Here is a 21,942-nt window from a genome sequence, read left to right on the forward strand (position 1 = left end):
ATTATTTGGCGCCTAAATGCTTTTTGGCGCCAAAAATGACGCCACATCCGGAACGCCGACATTTTTGGCGCAAAATAACGTCAAAAAATGACGCAACTTCCGGCGACACGTATGACGCCGGAAACGGAAATAGAATTTTTGCGCCAAAAAAGTCCACGCCAAGAATGACGCAATAAAATGAAGCATTTTCAGCCCCCGCGAGCCTAACAGCCCACAGGGAAAAAGTCAAATTTTAAGGTAAGAAAAAAGTTAAAATGCATTATCCCAAATATGAAACTGACTGTCTGAAAATAAGGAAAGTTGAACATTCTGAGTCAAGGCAAATAAATGTTTGAATACATATATTTAGAACTTTATAAACAAAGTGCCCAACCATAGCTAGGAGTGTCACAGAAAATAAGACTTACTTACCCCAGGACACTCATCTACATATAGTAGATAGCCAAACCAGTACTGAAACGAGAATCAGCAGAGGTAATGGTATATATAAGAGTATATCGTCGATCTGAAAAGGGAGGTAAGAGATGAATCTCTACGACCGATAACAGAGAACCTATGAAATAGACCCCTTAGAAGGAGATCACTGCATTCAAATAGGCAATACTCCTCACATCCCTCTGACATTCACTGCACGCTGAGAGGAAAACCGGGCTCCAACTTGCTGCGGAGCGCATATCAACGTAGAATCTAGCACAAACTTACTTCACCACCTCCATCGGAGGCAAAGTTTGTAAAACTGAATTGTGGGTGTGGTGAGGGGTGTATTTATAGGCATTTTGAGGTTTGGGAAACTTTGCCCCTCCTGGTAGGAATGTATATCCCATACGTCACTAGCTCATGGACTCTTGCTAATTACATGAAAGAAAGTACGATATCGAGAGATGTAAAAAAAAAATGATGAATGAAACTCATACTTATTTTATGAATAATTGCAAATGCTGCCTGGTTATTGAAAAAAGTTTACTTTTCCTTTAAAAGGGAATCAGCTAGTGATTTGTCCATAAACTAATACAAAGACTAGAATGTTATGATGATTGTACACGGTGCAGCCTTTACAGTAGTATTAAATTAACTTTCAGAATAAATTCATGTCTCTGCTATCTGTAAAACTAGACACATAAATTACACTTTTGCATCTTTCCAATGGACACTTCATGTATTAATTAGTTTACACCTTTGACTCCCCTTAAATTATCCTGGTTTTGCAAGCACTATTTAGGGGTTACTTTGTGAGAGACCAATCTTTAAAATGGTAAGTAGAGGGTGGTGAACAATAGTAAAGTTGCATAGATTGTTCATTTATGTTTTTAGTCTTAGTAATATACAAGAATTAGTCTAGTGGCTATTTTCAAGTGGTCTCCCAAGCTGGAGGTTTTTGAAGTCCTGATAAAATTAGTAACATTTGCCTGTCATTTATTAATACTGGAGAAATGGCTAGAAATGCTACATCTTTTATCATATACATATTGGTGCTACTTCTAATTAGTTGACAAGAAAAACAAATCTGCACAGACCAGTAAGAGATTTTGTTCTTGTAATCAGCAGATTTTCATAAAAAAAAAAAAAATAAAGTGCACATACAGATGCAAATTATGTTTACACAAATAATAAGAGACACATTTACTTTCAGATTAAATCAAGCAGAAAATGGTAATGACTAATTTTACATTATATTACAGTCCATCCTTCATCTACAGGTCATTTGTTTGGTCAATGTGACCTGGCTTTGGCCGCAGAACCTTTTCCAAATTTGCAATATCAGAAGGAGATGTCCGGCAGCATCCACCTGCAAATGTCCACAAATAGTTAATAAATAATATTTATACAAGACTGTTAAATGTGACATGTAGCACTACTTTATAACTGATCTTTATTCGTATAGTCACGCATATTTATGTATAACATGTTTAGCATACATAAAGAATATTTTTATGAATACATTTATAGTTTACTGCAATTTCAATAACAATTGCAATTTTTTTTTTAAAACTTCCATCAACCCCTTGAGGAGACACAGTCAAAAACAAAATGTATGCTTACCTGATAAATTCTATTCTTTCCTGGCATGGAGAGTCCACAAATCCATTCAATTACTTATGAGAAATTCATCTCTTGGCCAGCAGGAGGAGGCAAAGAACACACCAGCCAGAGCTTAAGCATTCCCCCACTACCCATACTCCCCCAGTCATTCAGCCGAGGGAATAAAGGAAAGGTAGGAGAACACTAGGGTATATAGGTGTCTGAAGGTTAAGAAAACATTTAATTAATTCTGCCTTAAATATACTTATAGGGCGAGTCGTGGACTCTCCATGCCAGCAAAGAAAATATGTTAGCATACATTTTGTTTTCTTTCCAATGGCATGGAGAGTCCACGAATCCATTCAATTACTGATGGGAAACCAATACCCAAGCAAGAGAGGACACAGAATGGATAGGGAGGGAGATTAAAATAAAGGTGGACCTAAACTGAAGGCACCACCACTTGAAGAACTTTTCTCCCAAAAGAAGCCTCAGCTGAGGCAAAAACATCAAATTAGTAAAATTTAGAAAGTATGTAAGGAAGACCAAATAGCCGCCTTACAGCTTTGTTCCATGGAAGCTTCATTCTTAAAGGCCCAGGATGAAGAAACAGCACGAGTAGAATGAGTCGTAAACCTCTCTGGAGGCTGCTGTCCAGCTTCCACATAGGCCAAATGAATGATACTCCTCAGCCAAAAAGAGAGAGTAGTTGCAGTAGGTTTTTGACCTTTGCGCTTACCAGCATACACCACAAACAAGGCAGAAGACTTTGTAGCCTGGAGATAGAGATAGAAGGCACAAACCACATCCAAGTTGTGAAGAAGACATTCCTTTTGAGAAGGGTTAGGGCAAAAAGAACTATGATCTCCTGATTCTGACCAGAGCCTGAACAAAGGACTGAACATCAGGAAAATTAGCTAACTTCTTGTGTAACAAAACTGAAAGGGCTAATATCTGACCCTTTAAAGAACTAGCAGATAAACCTTTCTCCAAACCCTCTTGGAGAAATAACAGAATCTGAGTAATTCTCACCTTGTGCCAAGGAAAACCTAGGGATTCGCAGCAAAAAAGGTAAGTGCGCCAGATCTTATGATAAATCCGACATGTGACAGGTTTACAAGCTTGAAACAAAGTGTCAATGACCCTATCTGAAAAACCCCTTCTTGATAAGGCTAAGCGTTAAATATCCACATAGTCAGCCTCAGAGAATCTAGATTTTGATGAAGAAAAGTACCTTAAAGAAGGTCTTTCCTCAGAGGTAACCTCTACGGAGGGGAGAACGACATCTTGACAAGATTCGCAAACCAAGTCCTGTGAGGCCAGCCTGGAGCAACTAGGATCACTGAGGCCCGCTCTTGTTTGATGCGGGCTACAACTCTGGGAAGAAGAGCAAACTGAAGGAACACATACATCAGATTGAACTCCCAAAGAACTGCCAATGCGTCTACCAGGACTGCTTGAGGGTCCCTTGATCTGGACCCGTAACTGGGCAACTTGCTATTGAGGATGAGAAGACATGAGGTCTATTTCCGGAATTCCCTGTCTGAGGGTAATCTTTGAGAATATCTCCAGATGAAGAGCCCACTCTCCTGGATGAAAAGATTGTCTGGTCAGACAATCTCTCCTTTTACCGGGTTTGAAGAGAGTCTTGATAGTAGAAATCTGCCTTTTGGATGGCAAGATTTGAAAGCTATCCTGTAACCTTGGGAAACCACTTCCACAGCCCAAGGGTCTGGGACGTCCCGAATGCAAGTGTCTCGAAATAAGGATAATCTGCCCTCTACACAATATGATCCTGGATCGGGGGCCGCCCCTTCATGTTGACTTATTGTCAGAGGAAGGCTTCTTGGCTTGCTTGTTTTTGTTCCCAGACTCGTTAGGCTTCCAGGAGCTCTTGGGCTGATCAGGCTTGGTTGAAGAAGATTTCTGTCCCTTGAAATTACGAAAGGAACGAAAATTAGACTGACAAGGTTTTGCCTTCTTATCTTGAGGAAGGAAGGAAGGAAATTATAGAATCAAGACCAGGGCCAAACAAAGGTAAAAAAAGAAGTCTGGCTATGATTTTAGCCATAAAGCCCTGAGAGACAGGACAGCGAAGCCTGAGCACTTAGCACTCAGGCGAACAACCTGCATATTAGCATAACAAATAAAGGATTAGCTAATTTAAAAGCCTTTATTAAATCTTGAATCTCCTCTAAAGGAGTTTCTTCCAAAATCAATTCAATACTATTGTTGTAACACAATATTAATGTAGAGCCACAATACACATAACATATGCAATCATAACATAACATAAAAGATGCAGTGAGAAATGATATAGAAAATGATACACAAAACTTAAGAGTCTGTTCCAAAGAGGTATGCACTTTGCACAATATCTTAAACAGTCTGTGTAAAAAAGAGTAAGGAACAGATACTTATTCTCTTTTTTGGGATGTCCATATCTTGTGTCCACCATGCAGCTCCCTTCCAAAACACTGGTGTGAGCTCCGTGAAAAAAGCAGCAGGATAAAAGGAATCTATAAATACAGAAGCGGTGGAGCGCAAAAAGGGGGACACAAAAGGGGGACACAAAACAATCTAAGTGCAGATTAAAAGGTTTCCACTTTCTTATAAAATAAGTAAAACGATGTACACTTACAAGATACACCCTCAAACATGTGAGGTATGTTGCAGCATAAATGGTATTGATGTCCACAGCGTGAGTACAAACTTGGTCCACAAACTATAATGTGCTGATAGTCCAAATATCCCTTTTTTCAGATACACAGTTCGTATTGCCCACTGAAAATGTATGGGGATGGTCTTTATACAATATAGCCAAATATGAGGCTTTTCCCCAAAACATGAATAATAAGGGCCGTATCACAGAGGGATAACTCTATAAAACTATGGAGGGGGTGTCGCTGGGAAAGCGGTAGTGCTGTAAAAAATTGACCAGCTTCAGAACCACCGCTCCACACAGCTGGAGGTAAAAAAAGAAGTCTGGCTATGATTTTAGCCATAAAGCCCTGAGAGACAGGACAGCGAAGCCTGAGCACTTAGCACTCAGGCGAACAACCTGCATATTAGCATAACAAATAAAGGATTAGCTAATTTAAAAGCCTTTATTAAATCTTGAATCTCCTCTAAAGGAGTTTCTTCCAAAATCAATTCAATACTATTGTTGTAACACAATATTAATGTAGAGCCACAATACACATAACATATGCAATCATAACATAACATAAAAGATGCAGTGAGAAATGATATAGAAAATGATACACAAAACTTAAGAGTCTGTTCCAAAGAGGTATGCACTTTGCACAATATCTTAAACAGTCTGTGTAAAAAAGAGTAAGGAACAGATACTTATTCTCTTTTTTGGGATGTCCATATCTTGTGTCCACCATGCAGCTCCCTTCCAAAACACTGGTGTGAGCTCCGTGAAAAAAGCAGCAGGATAAAAGGAATCTATAAATACAGAAGCGGTGGAGCGCAAAAAGGGGGACACAAAAGGGGGACACAAAACAATCTAAGTGCAGATTAAAAGGTTTCCACTTTCTTATAAAATAAGTAAAACGATGTACACTTACAAGATACACCCTCAAACATGTGAGGTATGTTGCAGCATAAATGGTATTGATGTCCACAGCGCGAGTACAAACTTGGTCCACAAACTATAATGTGCTGATAGTCCAAATATCCCTTTTTTCAGATACACAGTTCGTATTGCCCACTGAAAATGTATGGGGATGGTCTTTATACAATATAGCCAAATATGAGGCTTTTCCCCAAAACATGAATAATAAGGGCCGTATCACAGAGGGATAACTCTATAAAACTATGGAGGGGGTGTCGCTGGGAAAGCGGTAGTGCTGTAAAAAATTGACCAGCTTCAGAACCACCGCTCCACACAGCTGGAGGTAAAAAAAGAAGTCTGGCTATGATTTTAGCCATAAAGCCCTGAGAGACAGGACAGCAAAGCCTGAGCACTTAGCACTCAGGCGAACAACCTGCATATTAGCATAACAAATAAAGGATTAGCTCATTTTAAAGCCTTTATTAAATCTTGAATCTCCTCTAAAGGAGTTTCTTCCAAAATCAATTCAGCTAAGAAATCACACCAATAGGTGTGTCATGAACCAAGCCTCCAGATTAAAATGAAAAGGTCTGGGAGGCATTCTGCTAAGATGGGCTGTGTGGGGATTTGAACCTGTGGCTCTGTGGTTACTATTCCTGTTTGCTTGCAAGTCGGTTTGCTTGTGTGTTGAGCCACAGACAGTTCTAGTAATAGCAAGGAACTTAAAAGATCTGATAAATAACTATTTGCCTTACTTGTTATTACACTTGTGCAACACACAGGTGTTCTCAATTCTGGAATTAATCAGAACCAACCCTGTGCAAAACCTCCCTATTTAAGGATGGCTTTTAGTCTGCATTAGGGTCTTCACATTGGATCTGTTTTGTCAAGTCAGAACCTGTTTCCTGTACTTCTTTGGAGAAAGATTTCACCTTTGCACCTGTTTACAAGGTATTACCAGGAGAAAGCCTTTACCTTTAAACCTGTTACCAATCTACAAGTTTGTTTCCTGCTTTATGCAATACCTGCACTCAGCTATTGCCAGGAGAAAGACTTCACCTTTGCACCTGTTTACAAGGTATTACCAGGAGAAAGCCTTTACCTTTAAACCTGTTACCAGTTCACAAGTTTGTTTCCTGCCTGCCTTGTGCAATTCCTGCACTCAGCTATAACCAGGAGAAAGACTTTACCTTTAAACCTGTTACCAGTTCACAAGTTTGTTTCCTGCCTTGTGCAATTTCTGCACTCAGCTATAACCAGGAGAAAGACTTTACCTTTAAACCTGTTACCAGTTCACAAGTTTGTTTCCTGCCTTGTGCAATTCCTGCACTCAGCTATAACCAGAAGACTTTACCTTTACACCTGTTACCAGTTCACAAGTCTGTTTCCTGCCTTGTGCAAATCTTACATTTCAGTTATTACCAGGAGACTTTCCTTTTTGAATCTGCATCTCTGCTTACTTTGTTTGTTTATTTTCACTCCTGCCGTATGTGGTCTTAACATACATGAGTAGCATATTTAAAGATTCTGCAAGTATTTGCTTAATCAAAGTATTTTGTTGTTTAAATAAATGTGTTATCATTTTCAATCAGTATGGCTTCTACTAATCTTCCTTTAAAGCAACTGTTCCAGATAATGAGGCTCTCACATGATATCCTGAGACAGAACATGACAGAATGTGAAGACCGTAAAAGAGAGCCCTCTGGGATTATTGCTGTATTGGATTCAGTGTTAAAGTTTATTAAGGACATACTCATTAACTTTATGGAGCTGGTGGAAATGTTATCTCTCCCAACCGAAACCTTGTCTAAAGTTACCTCCCAAACAAAGAAAGGTTTTAAAGAACCCTTAACAGAAGAGGAGAAAATTCGGCCAAGACAACTTAACCTCTGTTTCTATTGTGGGGGACCTGGTCACCGCATCACAGGGTGTCCAGTAAGACCTCCTAGAGGATCAAGTCGAGATACAACCAAGTTTAAAATGGACTCTGATGTTAAGGGAACAAATTATACTTCCACTAGCAAACTGTATGATACCCCTGGAGATGACCCAGCTATGGAGAATACATCTATTCTACAAACAACCGTTTCTAACACGCTTCAAGAAATGGTACCTGATTTGAAACACATGGTCATTGGGAGTATAACTCCAACTACATCCATTACCCATACCACTACGTCTGTTTCTGCATCAACCACATTGGGGAACTCTGCAAAAATACCTCCTGGAAATCCTGCACATTACCTTGTTTCTGCCCTGGCTGGAGATCGAGCTAACAAAAGTCACTCATCAGACATAAAAGTGACAAACCTTCCAGCTGAATCAGACTCTGCCAATTCTAAAGATCCACACCTCCTTGCACCACCTTCACCCAGCTACTCATTGACTGAGAAAGAATTGGATGAGATGGTTGAATTGGATATAAATGACACAGAAAATGAATTCCTGGACTCTGAAGGAGAGGTCATACCTTACCCGGAGGTACTCTACCCATCAGGCAGATATGACCCAGATAACAAATTCCTTGACTCTGAAGGAGAGGACTTTTCCTACCCGGAGGTTCTCTGCCCATCAGCCAGTCCATTGCAAGCTGCTGGGTATAATCAGGAACCTCTAAATCAAAACAGTCTTGGTTTTTCAGCTCTTGTTATGCCTACAGGGGTATCTTCTAAGGGTCCCTAATCTCAGGTAGCTGTTCCAAGCAAAGAATCAATTCCATCTGATTGTATTAGGGCTTCAAATGGAACACTTGTTCGTAAATCCCACCTTCAGATGTTTGAACAGGCTTTGAGTGCCCGGAGTGCTCTCTTTGGAGGGGGCATCTGTCATGAACCAAGCCTCCAGATTAAAAAGAAAAGGTCTGGGAGGCATTCTGCTAAGAAGGGCTGTGTGGGGATTTGAACCTGTGGCTCTGTGGTTACTATTCCTGTTTGCTTGCAAGTCGGTTTGCTTGTGTGTTGAGCCACAGCCAGTTCTAGTAATAGCAAGGAACTTAAAAGATCTGATAAATAACTATTTGCCTTACTTGTTATTACACTTGTGCAACACACAGGTGTTCTCAATTCTGGAATTAATCAGAACCAACCCTGTGCAAAACCTCCCTATTTAAGGATGGCTTTTAGTCTGCATTAGGGTCTTCACATTGGATCTGTTTTGTCAAGTCAGAACCTGTTTCCTGTACTTCTTTGGAGAAAGATTTCACCTTTGCACCTGTTTACAAGGTATTACCAGGAGAAAGCCTTTACCTTTAAACCTGTTACCAATCTACAAGTTTGTTTCCTGCTTTATGCAATACCTGCACTCAGCTATTGCCAGGAGAAAGACTTCACCTTTGCACCTGTTTAAAGGTAAAGGCTTTCTCCTGGTAATACCTTGTAAACCTGTTACCAGTTCACAAGTTTGTTTCTTGCCTTGTGCAATTCCTGCACTCAGCTATAACCAGGAGAAAGACTTTACCTTTACACCTGTTACCAGTTCACAAGTTTGTTTCCTGCCTTGTGCAATTCCTGCACTCAGCTATAACCAGGAGAAAGACTTTACCTTTACACCTGTTACCAGTTCACAAGTCTGTTTCCTGCCTTGTGCAATTCCTGCACTCAGCAATTACCAGGAGAAAGACTTTACCTTTAAACCTGTTACCAGTTTACAAGTTGTTTTCTGCCTTGTGCAAATCTTACTTTTCAGTTATTACCAGGAGAAAGACTTTCCTTTTTGAATCTGCATCTCTGCTTACTTTGTTTGTTTATTTTCACTCCTGCCGTATGTGGTCTTAACATACCTGAGTAGCATATTTAAAGATTCTGCAAGTATTTGCTTAATCAAAGTATTTTGTTGTTTAAATAAATTTGTTATCATTTTCAATCAGTATGGCTTCTACTAATCTTCCTTTAAAGCAACTGTTCCAGACAATGAGGCTCTCACATGATATCCTGAGACAGAACATGACAAGGTGGCTGCTCCAGCAACTGCCGCAATACTAGCAACCGGCTGCCAAAGAAGACTAAGCTGAAGGAAAATTCTTCTTAATTACCCCTCCAATTTGCTATCCATGGGGTCCTTAAAAGAGGTACTATCCTCCAGAGGAATAGTATTTTTTTTTTTTTTTAGCTAAAGTAGAAATAGCTCCATCAACTTTAGGGACAGTATTCCACAATAGAGTCAGAAAAAAATTCTAAAAATTAGTAGAAGGGGAAAAAGGAATCCCTGGTCTCTCCCATTCCTTAGTGATGATGTCAGACATATGATCAGGGACTGGAAAAAATTCCAGAGACTTGGACTTAGTATAATAGTTTAGAAATCTTAGGAGTTTCCAAAGGTTTGGAATCTGGAACATCCACTGTTACCTACCTGTCCTCTTGACCCTATCCCCTCATAGCTGCTCCCCTCCCTCTCTTCTACCCTTACTCCTATACTCACACACATTTTCAACCTCTTCCTCAGCACCGGTATATTTCCCTCATCTCTGAAACATGCACTGGTCACACCTATCCTCAAAAAACCTTCTCTTGATTCAACCTCCCATCCAACTACCGCCCTATTTCCCTCCTTCCTCTTAGCTTCTCAAAAAGCTAGTATATGCATGCCAATCCCATTTCCTTACATTAAACTCCCTCCTCGACCAACTGCAATCTGGATTTCGACCCCATCACTACACAGAGACCGCAATCGTTAAGGTTACCAACGACCTACTTACAGCAAAATGAAAAGGCCACTTCTCTCTGCTTATCCACCTTGATCTGTCCGCAGCCTTTGATACTGTTGTCCATCCTCTTTTGCTCCAAACCCACCAATCCTTCGGCATTTGTGACACAGCCCTCTCATGGTTCTCTTCCTACCTGTCAAACCGTACCTTGAGTGTAGCCTTCTCTGGGGCCTTCTCTGCCCCATCACCACTTTCTGTTGGGATACAGCAAGGCTCTGTCCTAGGTCCCCTTCTCAATCTACATGTCATTATTAGGTTCCCTAATAAAGTCCCTAATAAAGTCCCACGGGTTCCAATATCATTTGTATGCCGACGACACCCAAATCTACTTCTCTGCACCAGACCTATCTCCTTCCTTGCTAACCCGTGTCACTAACTGTCTTTCTCACATCTCTTCCTGGATGTCCTCTCACTACCTCAAGCTAAATCTCTCCAAAACTGAGCTCCTTATTTCCCCCCCTTCTTCAAAAATCTCCACCCCCAATCTCTTTATAAAACTGTCGACAACTCCATCATTACCCCTACCCCGCATGCCCAAAGTCTTGGGGGTCACACTTGACTCAGATCTTTCTTTCACTCCTCACATTCAGTCCTTGGCTAAATCCTGCTGCTTCCACCTTAAAAACATTAAATAAATAAAATTACACAAGACACAACTAAGATTTTAATCCACTCTCTCATCCTTTCCTGCCTCGATAACTGTAACTCTGTCCTCTCTGGTCTCCCCAGCTGCCGCCTAGCTCCTTTACAATCCATAATGAATGCCTCTGCCAGGCTCATCTTCCTTACACGTCGCTCTTCATCTGCTGCGCCTCTCTGCCAATCCCTTTACTGGCTTCCTCTTGCCTCCAGGATTAAACACACAATTCTCACTCTGACATACAAAACCCTCAACTGTATTGCTCCCCCCTATATCTCAGACATTGTCTCCAGATACTCTGCTCATGACCTCCTACTCTCCTCCTCTCTTGTTACCTCCTCACACTCCCGCTTACAGGACTTCTCCAGACTCGCTCCTATCTTGTGGCACTCTCTGCCTCGCTCCACAAGACTCTCCACTAGTTTTGAAATCTTCAAGCGCTCCCTAAAGACTCTACTGTTCAGGGATGCATACAACCTACACTAACCTTTCTTTATACCGTTTCCTCTCCTCCATTGCTATCCCCTTGAACCCCCTTAGCATGTAAGCCTAAGAGCCACGCTGTTTGTAGATCACCTTCTTTAGAGCTGACTACAACAGTGCGACTCTTGGCAGGGCCCTCTACTCATCTGATCCCTATAAATGTTTCCTTGTATTCCTCCTATGTTTATAGCGCTGTGGAATAGGTTGACCCTCTACAAATAACCGATAATAATAATAATCCAAAGTAGCTAATACCTCTTTAAGAAGTAAACAAAGGTGTTCAAGCTTAAATCTAAAATTAACCTCTTCAAAATTTTATGGATTATCTGAAGCAGAGTCAGAATCAGAGATTTCACCCTCAGAAGCTGCTGAGGAATGATCATCATCAGAAATTTAAGATAAATTGACAAACGCAGTCTTGTCATAGGAAGAAGTTCCAAAATCAGAAGAAACATGTTTAGTGTTTATCTGCCCGATAAAGGTAATAAGCTCAGTGCAGAAGAAACAGCCGATTGAAGCTGAGTCGCAAAGTCTCCTGGCAAAAAAAATCCCTCTAGAAAGAGACTGAGCTGAGTGAAGGGGACTGCTGGTGCAACTACTAGGGACAGGGACAGAGGAGAAATTTGAGGCATGTCTAGGGCAGAAGAGTCCTGAGAAGTAGAGGGCTCAGAGGGGTTAAAACATTTTGAAGCTACAGACAAAGATTTAAACTTAAATTTTTTAGACTTTAAATGAAGCATATGAGACAAACATGAAGAACAAAGCTGTGCAGGAGAAACAACAACAACTTCCTCACAGTATAAACATTTATCTCCAGATAGCAAAATAATGTCTTTAACCATATCCACTCTGTCCTCCATAATGTAATACAAATAAATTAATAAAGATGAATAAAATTATTAAAATAAATTAAATGAGAATTAATTTAATATATGTACATTATTTTAACTTTAACAGGCACATATATATGCTTTAGCAAATACTGGAATGTCTTACCCTACACCTCACAAACCGAAAAACTCATCCAAAAGAGAACGATTTTATAGTGATAGACTGAAGAGAAGGCTGCAAGAACGCTCTTTAGAAAAGCTAAATAGCTGCAAATCATTAGTTGCAGTCATTCAGCGGAGACCTGAATGACTGAAGCTAGGAATGACGATGCATAAGCATCACGTGATAGCAAGCACAGTGAAAGGCGCGAAAAGAGCTGTGGCGTCTACTAAAATGTAAAATAATGGCGCCTAATGTTAATACTGTTATTGAATAAAAAACAGAATAAGCTGAGAGAGTGCTTTCTGAATATCAGAAATTGCCCCAGAAATAGCCGACAGCCTCTCCCAAGCTGATAAAGATCCTAATAAATGGATCTGTCAGCTTTTAAGTGCACAGTGGCCTGCTTGAATATATATGACAAAATTATATACTGCCCAATGTAAAATGAATCCTTGATGTAAAAGGATTTGAATAAAGTCCCCAAGGCTCAGGGTATACAGGAGGTATAACTCCTTTCCCAGTGTCCTTCTGTGTCCTGGAATAATAAAAGAAAGACACTTGCCTTTAGAAGTCTCTGCTGTGGGGCAGACACAGCACTTCTAGGTCTGTCAGCTTCATCCAGACATCTGACAGGGACCTGAGAAGAAAGGAAAGCAGTGTAAAAAACGAAACACTGGTTACCTAGAGGGGGTGTTAGCATACATTGTTAAAATGAGAACAGAGAAGTTGTCCGCAACATTTAACAGCTACCAATACTCTTACTAAGAGGTTTACATGGACACAGCATAACCCCAGTCCTGTCTTGAAAGGGAAACTACCCATTAAATAACTTAAAGGGACAGTCTAGTCCAAAAAAAACTTTCATGATTCAGATAGGGCATGTCATTTTAAACAATTTTCCAATTTACTTTTATCACCAAATTTTCTTTGTTCTCTTGGTATTCTTAATTGAAAGCTTAACCTAGGAGGTTCATATGCTAATTTCTTAGACCTTGAAGGCCGCCTCTTAAGAATGCATTTTAACAGGTTTTTCACCACCAGAGGGTGTTAGTTCAAGTTTTTCATATAGATAACACTGTGCTTATGCACATGAAGTTACCTGGGAGTCTGTCAAAAGAACTGAAATAAAGGGGCAGTATCCAGAGGCTTAGATACAAGATAATCACAGAGGTAAAAAATATATAAATATAACTGTGTTGGTTATGCAAAACTGGGGAATGGGTAAAAAAGGGATTATCTTTCTTTTTAAACAATAACAATTCTGGTGTAGACTGTCCCTTTAAATGTCTTCAAACACCATCTTTACCTCCTCCTAGTTACAGAGGCAAAAAATGACTGGGGGGGTATGGGTAGTGGGGGAGTGCTTAAACTCTGGCTGGGGTGTTCTTAGCCTCCTCCTGCTGGCCAGGAGGTGAATTTATGAATTTCCCATCAGTAATTGAATGGATTTGTGGACTCTACATGCCATTGGAAAGAAATAAACGTTTATGATTCAGAAAGAGCATGCAGTTTTAAGACACTGTCCAATTTACTTCAATTATCAAATTTTGATAATACTATCTGGGGAACAAGATCCTACTGAGCATGTGCAGAAGTTCACAGGGTATACATATACTAGTCTGTGATTGGCTGACATGTGTCACATGATACAAGGGACCGGAAAATGGGAGAAAAAAATAATAATAAATGTGTCAGAAAGAAATATACTGCTTATTTGAAGAGTAGGTTAAATCATTGTCTTTTTATCATGCACTAGTTAAATATATAATTCTGCATTGAGTGGTCCTTCAAATAAGGTGGCGTCACAATGTATTTAGTGCAAATGATGACCATGTGAGCTCATTGTGTCCCCCACCTGCATTTACCCCTGCATCCCTGGTAGTCTATTGGTCAGGCATCACCAGGGGAATCCGAGGATGCCGCTGACATCACCACGTATATGTGTGATTACATTACAAAGCTTCCGAAAACTCAGAAGTGCCAGGCAGGTTAAGAGGGTATAAGGGAGCTGGATAGGCAGCAAGTTTTCAAACCCCCTGTTTGAAAGGCAATAGTTTGCAGTTTAAAACGGCATGACACAGAGAGTTTGAAAGTAAAAACATTTAAAAATAAAAAAATACATACTTATATGCACACTTATAACAGGCCCGAAAAAGACCCCCAAGGCCCCTTGTTTTTAAGCCCCTATATAAGTTTAATAACCAGGTGATCACTGTGGTAGTAGTGCATTTATTTGAGCAGAGGCATATGGGAGCCCCTATGTGAAGATCACAGTTATATACATTTACCCAAAGGCCCTTGGGTATATGTAGAGACATACACGCTATTGTTTATAAACTTGTTTATTCAAATTTTAATTAAAAAACATAATTTATGTAAGAACTTACCTGATAAATTCATTTATTTCATAGTGGCAAGAGTCCATGAGCTAGTGACATATGGGATATACATTTCTACCAGGAGGGGGCAAAGTTTCCCAAACCTTAAAATGCCTATAAATACACCTCCCTCCACACTCATACCTTAGTTTAACATATAGCCAAGTAGTGAGGTGTAAAAGGAGTAAAAAAAAAAGCATACAAAAAAAGGAACTGGAAAAATAATATACAAAAAATCATAACCACCAAAAAATAGGGCAGGTCTCATGGACTCTTGCCACTATGAAAGAAATGAATTTATCAGTTCTTACATAAATTATGTTTTCTTTCATGTAAGTGGCAAGAGTCCATGAGCTAGTGATGTATGGGATATAATACCGAAGATGTGGAAATCCACAAAGTCACTAGAGAGGGAGGGATAAAATAAAAACAGCTATTTCTGCTGAGAAATTAAAGCCAAATAATAATTAAGTTTTCTTAAAAAAAAATTCAAAAAACTCAAAACATAGGCAATAGAATCAAACAGACAGCTGTATGAATAACTTTTCTACCAAACACTGCTTTAGAAGAAGCAAATACATAAAAATGGTAACATTTAGTAAATGTATGCAAAGAAGACCAAGTTGCTGCTTTGCAAATCTGATCAACTGAAGCTTCATTCTTGAAAGCCCAAGAAGTGGCAACTGATCTAGTAGAATGCGCTGTAATTCTCTGAGGCGGAGACTGCCCCGCCTCCAAATAAGCTTTGTGACTCAAAAGTTTCAACCAAAATGCCAAAGAAATGTTAGAGGCTTTCTGACCTTTCCTGGAACCAGAGAAAATAACAAATAAACTAGAAGTCTTTCTGAAATCCTTAGTAGCCTCAAAATAGTATTTCAAAGCTCTTACCACATCCAAAGAATGTAGAAATCTTTCAAGAGAATTCTTAGGATTAGGACACAAGAAAGGAACAACAATTTCCCTATTAATGTTGTTAGAATTCACAACTTTAGGCAGAAATTTAAACGAAGTCCGCAAAACAGCTTTATCTTGATGGAAAATCAGATAAGGAGACTCACAAGAGAGCTGACAACTCCAAAACTCTTCTAACAGAAGAGATAGCCAAAAGAAATAACACTTTCCAAGAAAGTAGTTTAATATCCAAAGAATGCATAGGCTTAAAAGGAGGAGCCTGCAAAATCCTTAAAACCAAATTGAGACTCCAAGGAGGAGAAATAGACTTAAAAACAGGTTTGATACGAACCAAAGCCTGAACAAAACGGTGAATAACTATGAAATAAGACAGAAAGGGCAGAGATTTGTCCATTCAAAGTATTTGCAGACAAACCCTTATCCAAACCATCCTGAAGGAACTGTAAAATCCTAGGAATTCTAAAAAAATGCCAAGAAAATGTATGAGAGGAGCACCAAGAAAACAGAATTTATGCTTACCTGATAAATTACTTTCTCCAACGGTGTGTCCGGTCCACGGCGTCATCCATAACTTGTGGGAATATTCTCTTCCCCAACAGGAAATGGCAAAGAGCACAGCAAAAGCTGTCCATATAGTCCCTCCTAGGCTCCGCCCACCCCAGTCATTCAACCTGCCGGACAGGAGAAAAAACAGGAGAAACTATAGGGTGCCGTGGTGACTGTAGTTAAAGAAAGAAATTCATCAAACCTGATTAAAAAACCAGGGCGGGCCTTCGACCGTACACACTGTTGGAGAAAGTAATTAATCAGGTAAGCATAAATTCTGTTTTCTCCAACATTGGTGTGTCCGGTCCACGGCATCATCCATAACTTGTGGGAACCAATACCAAAGCTTTAGGACACGGATGAAGGGAGGGAGCCAATCAGGTTACCTAAACGGAAGGCACCACGGCTTGCAAAACCTTTCTCCCAAAAATAGCCTCCGAAGAAGCAAAAGTATCAAATTTATAGAATTTGGCAAAAGTGTGCAGGGAAGACCAAGTCGCTGCCTTACATATCTGATCAACAGAAGCCTCGTTCTTGAAGGCCCATGTGGAAGCCACAGCCCTAGTAGAGTGAGCTGTGATGCGTTCGGGAGGCTGCCGTCCGGCAGTCTCATAAGCCAATCGGATGATGCTTTTCAGCCAAAAGGAAAGAGAGGTAGCAGTAGCTTTTTGACCTCTCCTCTTGCCAGAATAAACGACAAACAGAGAAGATGTCTGTCTGAAATCCTTTGTTGCTTCTAAATAGAACTTTAAAGCACAAACTGCATCTAAATTGTGTAACAAACGTTCCTTCTCTGAAACTGGATTCGGACACAAAGAAGGCACAACTATTTCCTGGTTAATATTCTTGTTGGAAACAACCTTTGGAAGGAAACCAGGTTTAGTACGCAAAACAACCTTATCTGAATGGAACACCAGATAGGGCGGATTACACTGCAGAGCAGATAACTCAGAAACTCTTCTAGCAGAAGAAATAGCAACCAAAAACAGAACTTTCCAAGATAACATCTTGATATCTATGGAATGTAGAGGTTCAAACGGAACCCCTTGAAGAACTGAAAGAACTAAATTCAGACTCCAGGGAGGAGTCAAAGGTCTGTAAACAGGCTTGATCCTGACCAAAGCCTGAACAAAAGCTTGAACATCTGGCACAGCTGCCAGTCGTTTGTGTAACAAGACAGATAAAGCAGAAATCTGTCCCTTTAGAGAACTCGCTGATAATCCCTTATCCAAACCTTCTTGGAGAAAGGAAAGGATCCTAGGAATTTTGATCTTACTCCATGAGAATCCCTTGGATTCACACCAACAGATATATCTTTTCCATATTTTATGGTAAATTTTTCTAGTTACAGGTTTTCTGGCTTGTACCAGAGTATCTATCACAGAATCCGAAAACCCACGCTTAGATAAAATCAAGCGTTCAATTTCCAAGCCGTCAGCTGGAGGGAAACTAGATTTGGATGTTCGAATGGACCCTGTACTAGAAGATCCTGTCTCAAAGGTAGCTTCCATGGTGGAGCCGATGACATATTCACCAGGTCTGCATACCAAGTCCTGCGTGGCCACGCAGGAGCTATCAAGATCACCGAGGCCCTCTCCTGATTGATCCTGGCTACCAGCCTGGGAATGAGAGGAAACAGTGGAAACACATAAGCTAGGTTGAAGGCCCAAGGCGCTACTAATGCATCCACTAGAGTCGCCTTGGGATCCCTGGATCTGGACCCGTAGCAAGGAACCTTGAAGTTCTGACGAGACGCCATCAGATCCATGTCTGGAATGCCCCATAATTGAGTCAACTGGGCAAATATCTCCGGGTGGAGTTCCCACTCCCCCGGATGGAATGTCTGACGACTCAGATAACCCGCCTCCCAGTTTTCCACTCCTGGGATGTGGATCGCAAATAGGTGGCAGGAGTGATCCTCCGCCCATTTTATGATTTTGGTCACTTCTCTCATCGCCAGGGAACTCCTTGTTCCCCACTGATGGTTGATGTAAGCAACAGTCGTCATGTTGTCTGATTGGAACCTTATGAATCTGGCCTTTGCTAGTTGAGGCCAAGCCCTGAGAGCATTGAATATCGCTCTCAGTTCCAGAATGTTTATCGGGAGAAGAGACTCTTCCCGAGACCATAGACCCTGAGCTTTCAGGGAGTCCCAGACCGCGCCCCAGCCCACTAGACTGGCGTCGGTCGTGACGATGACCCACTCTGGTCTGCGGAAGCTCATTCCCTGGGACAGGTGATCCTGGGTTAGCCACCAACGGAGTGAGTCTCTGGTCTTCTGATCTACTTGAATCACTGGAGACAAGTCTGTATAGTCCCCATTCCACTGTTTCAGCATGCACAGTTGTAATGGTCATAGATGAATTTGCGCAAAAGGAACTATGTCCATTGCTGCAACCATCAACCCTACTACTTCCATGCACTGAGCTATGGAAGGTCGTGGAACAGAGTGAAGAACTTGACAAGCGTTTAGAAGTTTTGACTTTCTGACATCTGTCAGGAAAATCTTAATTTCTAAAGAATCTATTATTGTCCCCAAGAAAGGAACTCTTGTCGACGGAGACAGGGAACTCTTTTCTATGTTCACCTTCCACCCGTGAGATCTGAGAAAGGCCAGAACGATGTCTGTGTGAGCCTTTGCCTTTGAAAGAGACGACGCTTGTATCAGAATGTCGTCCAAGTAAGGTGCCACTGCAATGCCCCTTGGTCTTAGAACCGCTAGAAGGGACCCGAGTACCTTTGTGAAAATCCTTGGAGCAGTGGCTAGCCCGAATGGGAGGGCCACAAACTGGTAATGTTTGTCCAGAAAGGCGAACCTTAGGAACTGATAATGATCTTTGTGGATAGGAATATGTAGATACGCATCCTTTAGATCCACGGTAGTCATAAATTGACCCTCCTGGATTGTAGGTAAAATCGTTCGAATAGTTTCCATTTTGAACGATGGCACTCTGAGAAATTTGTTTAGAATCTTTAAATCCAGAATTGGTCTGAAAGTTCCCTCTTTTTTGGGAACTACAAACAGATTTGAGTAAAACCCCATTCCTTGTTCCACAGTTGGAACTGGGTGTATCACTCCCATTTTTAACAGGTCTTCTACACAATGTAAGAATGCCTGTCTCTTTATTTGGTTTGAAGATAAGTGAAACATGTGGAACCTTCCCCTTGGGGGCAGTTCCTTGAATTCCAGAAGATAACCCTGAGAAACTATTTCTAGTGCCCAGGGATCCTGAACATCTCTTGCCCAAGCCTGAGCGAAGAGAGAGAGTCTGCCCCCTACTAGATCCGGTCCCGGATCGGGGCTACTCCTTCATGCTGTTTTGGTAGCAGCAGCAGGCTTCTTGGCCTGCTTACCCTTGTTCCAGCCTTGCATCGGTTTCCAAGCTGGTTCGGTTTGCGAAGCATTACCCTCTTGTCTAGAGGCTGCAGAGTTGGAGGCCGGTCCGTTCCTGAAATTGCGAAAGGAACGAAAATTAGACTTATTCTTGGCCTTGAAAGGCCTATCTTGTGGGAGGGCGTGGCCCTTACCCCCAGTGATGTCTGAGATAATCTCTTTCAATTCTGGCCCAAAAAGGGTTTTACCCTTGAAAGGGATATTAAGCAATTTTGTCTTGGAAGATACATCCGCTGACCAAGACTTTAGCCAGAGCGCTCTGCGCGCCACAATTGCAAACCCTGAATTTTTCGCCGCTAATCTAGCTAACTGCAAAGCGGCATCTAAAATAAAGGAATTAGCTAACTTAAGTGCGTGAATTCTGTCCATAACCTCCTCATACGGAGTCTCTCTACTGAGCGACTTTTCTAGTTCCTCGAACCAGAACCACGCTGCTGTAGTGACAGGAATAATGCACGAAATAGGTTGCAGGAGGTAACCTTGCTGTACAAAAATCTTTTTAAGCAAACCCTCCAATTTTTTATCCATAGGATCTTTGAAAGCACAATTATCCTCGATAGGAATAGTAGTGCGCTTAGCTAGTGTAGTAACTGCCCCCTCGACCTTAGGGACTGTCTGCCATAAGTCCTTTCTGGGGTCGACCATAGGAAATAATTTCGTAAATATAGGAGGGGGGACAAAAGGTATGCCGGGCTTCTCCCACTCCTTATTCACTATGTCCGCCACCCGCTTGGGTATAGGAAAAGCGTCGGGGTGCACCGGAACCTCTAGGAATTTGTCCATCTTGCACAATTTTTCTGGAATGACCAGGTTGTCACAATCATCCAGAGTAGATAGCACCTCCTTAAGCAGTGCGCGGAGATGCTCTAATTTAAATTTAAACGTCACAACATCAGGTTCTGCCTGTTGAGAAATTCTACCTGAATCAGAAATTTCCCCATCTGACAAAACCTCCCTCATGGCCACTTCAGATTGGTGTGAGGGTATGACAGAGCAATTATCATCAGCGCCCTCCTGCTCTACAGTGTTTAAAACAGAGCAATCGCGCTTTCTCTGAAATGCAGGCATTTTGGATAAAATATTTGCTATGGAGTTATCCATTACTGCCGTCAATTGTTGCATAGTAACAAGCATTGGCGCACTAGAAGTACTAGGGGTCTCCTGCGTGGGCAAAACTGGTGTAGACACAGAAGGAGATGATGTAGAACTATGTCTACTCCCTTCATCTGATGAATCATCTTGGGCAACTTTACTATCTGTGACAGTACTGTCCTTACTTTGTTTGGACGCTATGGCACAATTATCACACAATTTTGAAGGGGGAGACACATTGGCTTCCATACATACAGAACATAGTTTATCTAAAGGCACAGACATGTTAAACAGGCTTAAACTTGTCAATAAAGTACAAAAACCGTTTTAAAACAAAACCATTACTGTCTCTTTAAATTTTAAACAGGGCACACTTTTTTACTGAATATGTGAAAAACTATGAAGGAATTGTTCAATTTTAACCAAAATTTCACCACAGTGTCTTAAAGCATTCAAAGCATTGCACCCCAAATTTCAGACCTTTAACCCTTAAAATGACGAAACCGGAGCCGTTTATAGTTTTAACCCCTCTACAGTCCCAGCTACAGCCTTTGCTGCGACTTTACCAAACCCAGGGGGGTATACGATACCAAATGAAGCCTTCTAGGAACCTTTTCAACTATTTCCAGACCCACACACATGCAGCTGCATGTCCTGCTCTCAAAAGTAACTGCGCAGTAATGGCGCGAAAATGAGGCTCTGCCTACTACATAGAAGGCCCTTCCTGACTGGGAAGGTGTCTAAACCAGTGCCTGACGTAAAAAAACGTTCCCCAAAGTTATAAAGTGTGAATTTCAACATCAAGCTGTATAAAATGCCCAAATAAAGCAATCGATCTAGCCCATAAAAGTGTCTACCAGTTTTATAGCTCATATTAAGCCCTTTATTCTGTTTGAAACTAAGAAAATGGCTTACCGGTCCCCATGAGGGGGAAATGACAGCCTTCCAGCATTACACAGTCTTGTTAGAAATATGGCTAGTCATACCTTAAGCAGAAAAGTCTGCCAACAGTTCCCCCAACTGAAGTTATCTCATCTCAACAGTCCTATGTGGGAACAGAAACCGATTTTAGTTACTGCTGCTAAAATCATACTCCTCTAACAAACAGAACTCTTCATCCTTTTCTGTTTCAGAGTAAATAGTACATACCAGCACTATTTTAAAATAACAAACTCTTGATAGTAGAATAAAAAAACTACAACTAAACACCACATACTCTTC

General features: G+C 41.0%; 1 protein-coding gene across 4 annotated transcripts in view; it reads right to left on the minus strand.

The window, feature by feature from the left end:
• Window positions 1-941: 941 nt before the first annotated feature.
• The window catches only part of LOC128654113 (uncharacterized), a 163,504-nt gene continuing 142,503 nt past the window's right edge, over window positions 942-21,942 (minus strand). For all 4 annotated transcript variants that reach the window (XM_053707801.1, XM_053707799.1, XM_053707800.1 and 1 more), the window contains one exon: window positions 942-1,786. In XM_053707801.1, the coding sequence (XP_053563776.1) occupies window positions 1,692-1,786 (95 nt within the window). In that variant the 3' untranslated portion in view covers window positions 942-1,691. The remainder of the gene's footprint in view (window positions 1,787-21,942) is intronic.

The sequence above is a fragment of the Bombina bombina genome, chromosome 3, assembly GCF_027579735.1.
Source record: "Bombina bombina isolate aBomBom1 chromosome 3, aBomBom1.pri, whole genome shotgun sequence".
In the NCBI taxonomy this organism is placed as follows: domain Eukaryota; kingdom Metazoa; phylum Chordata; class Amphibia; order Anura; family Bombinatoridae; genus Bombina; species Bombina bombina.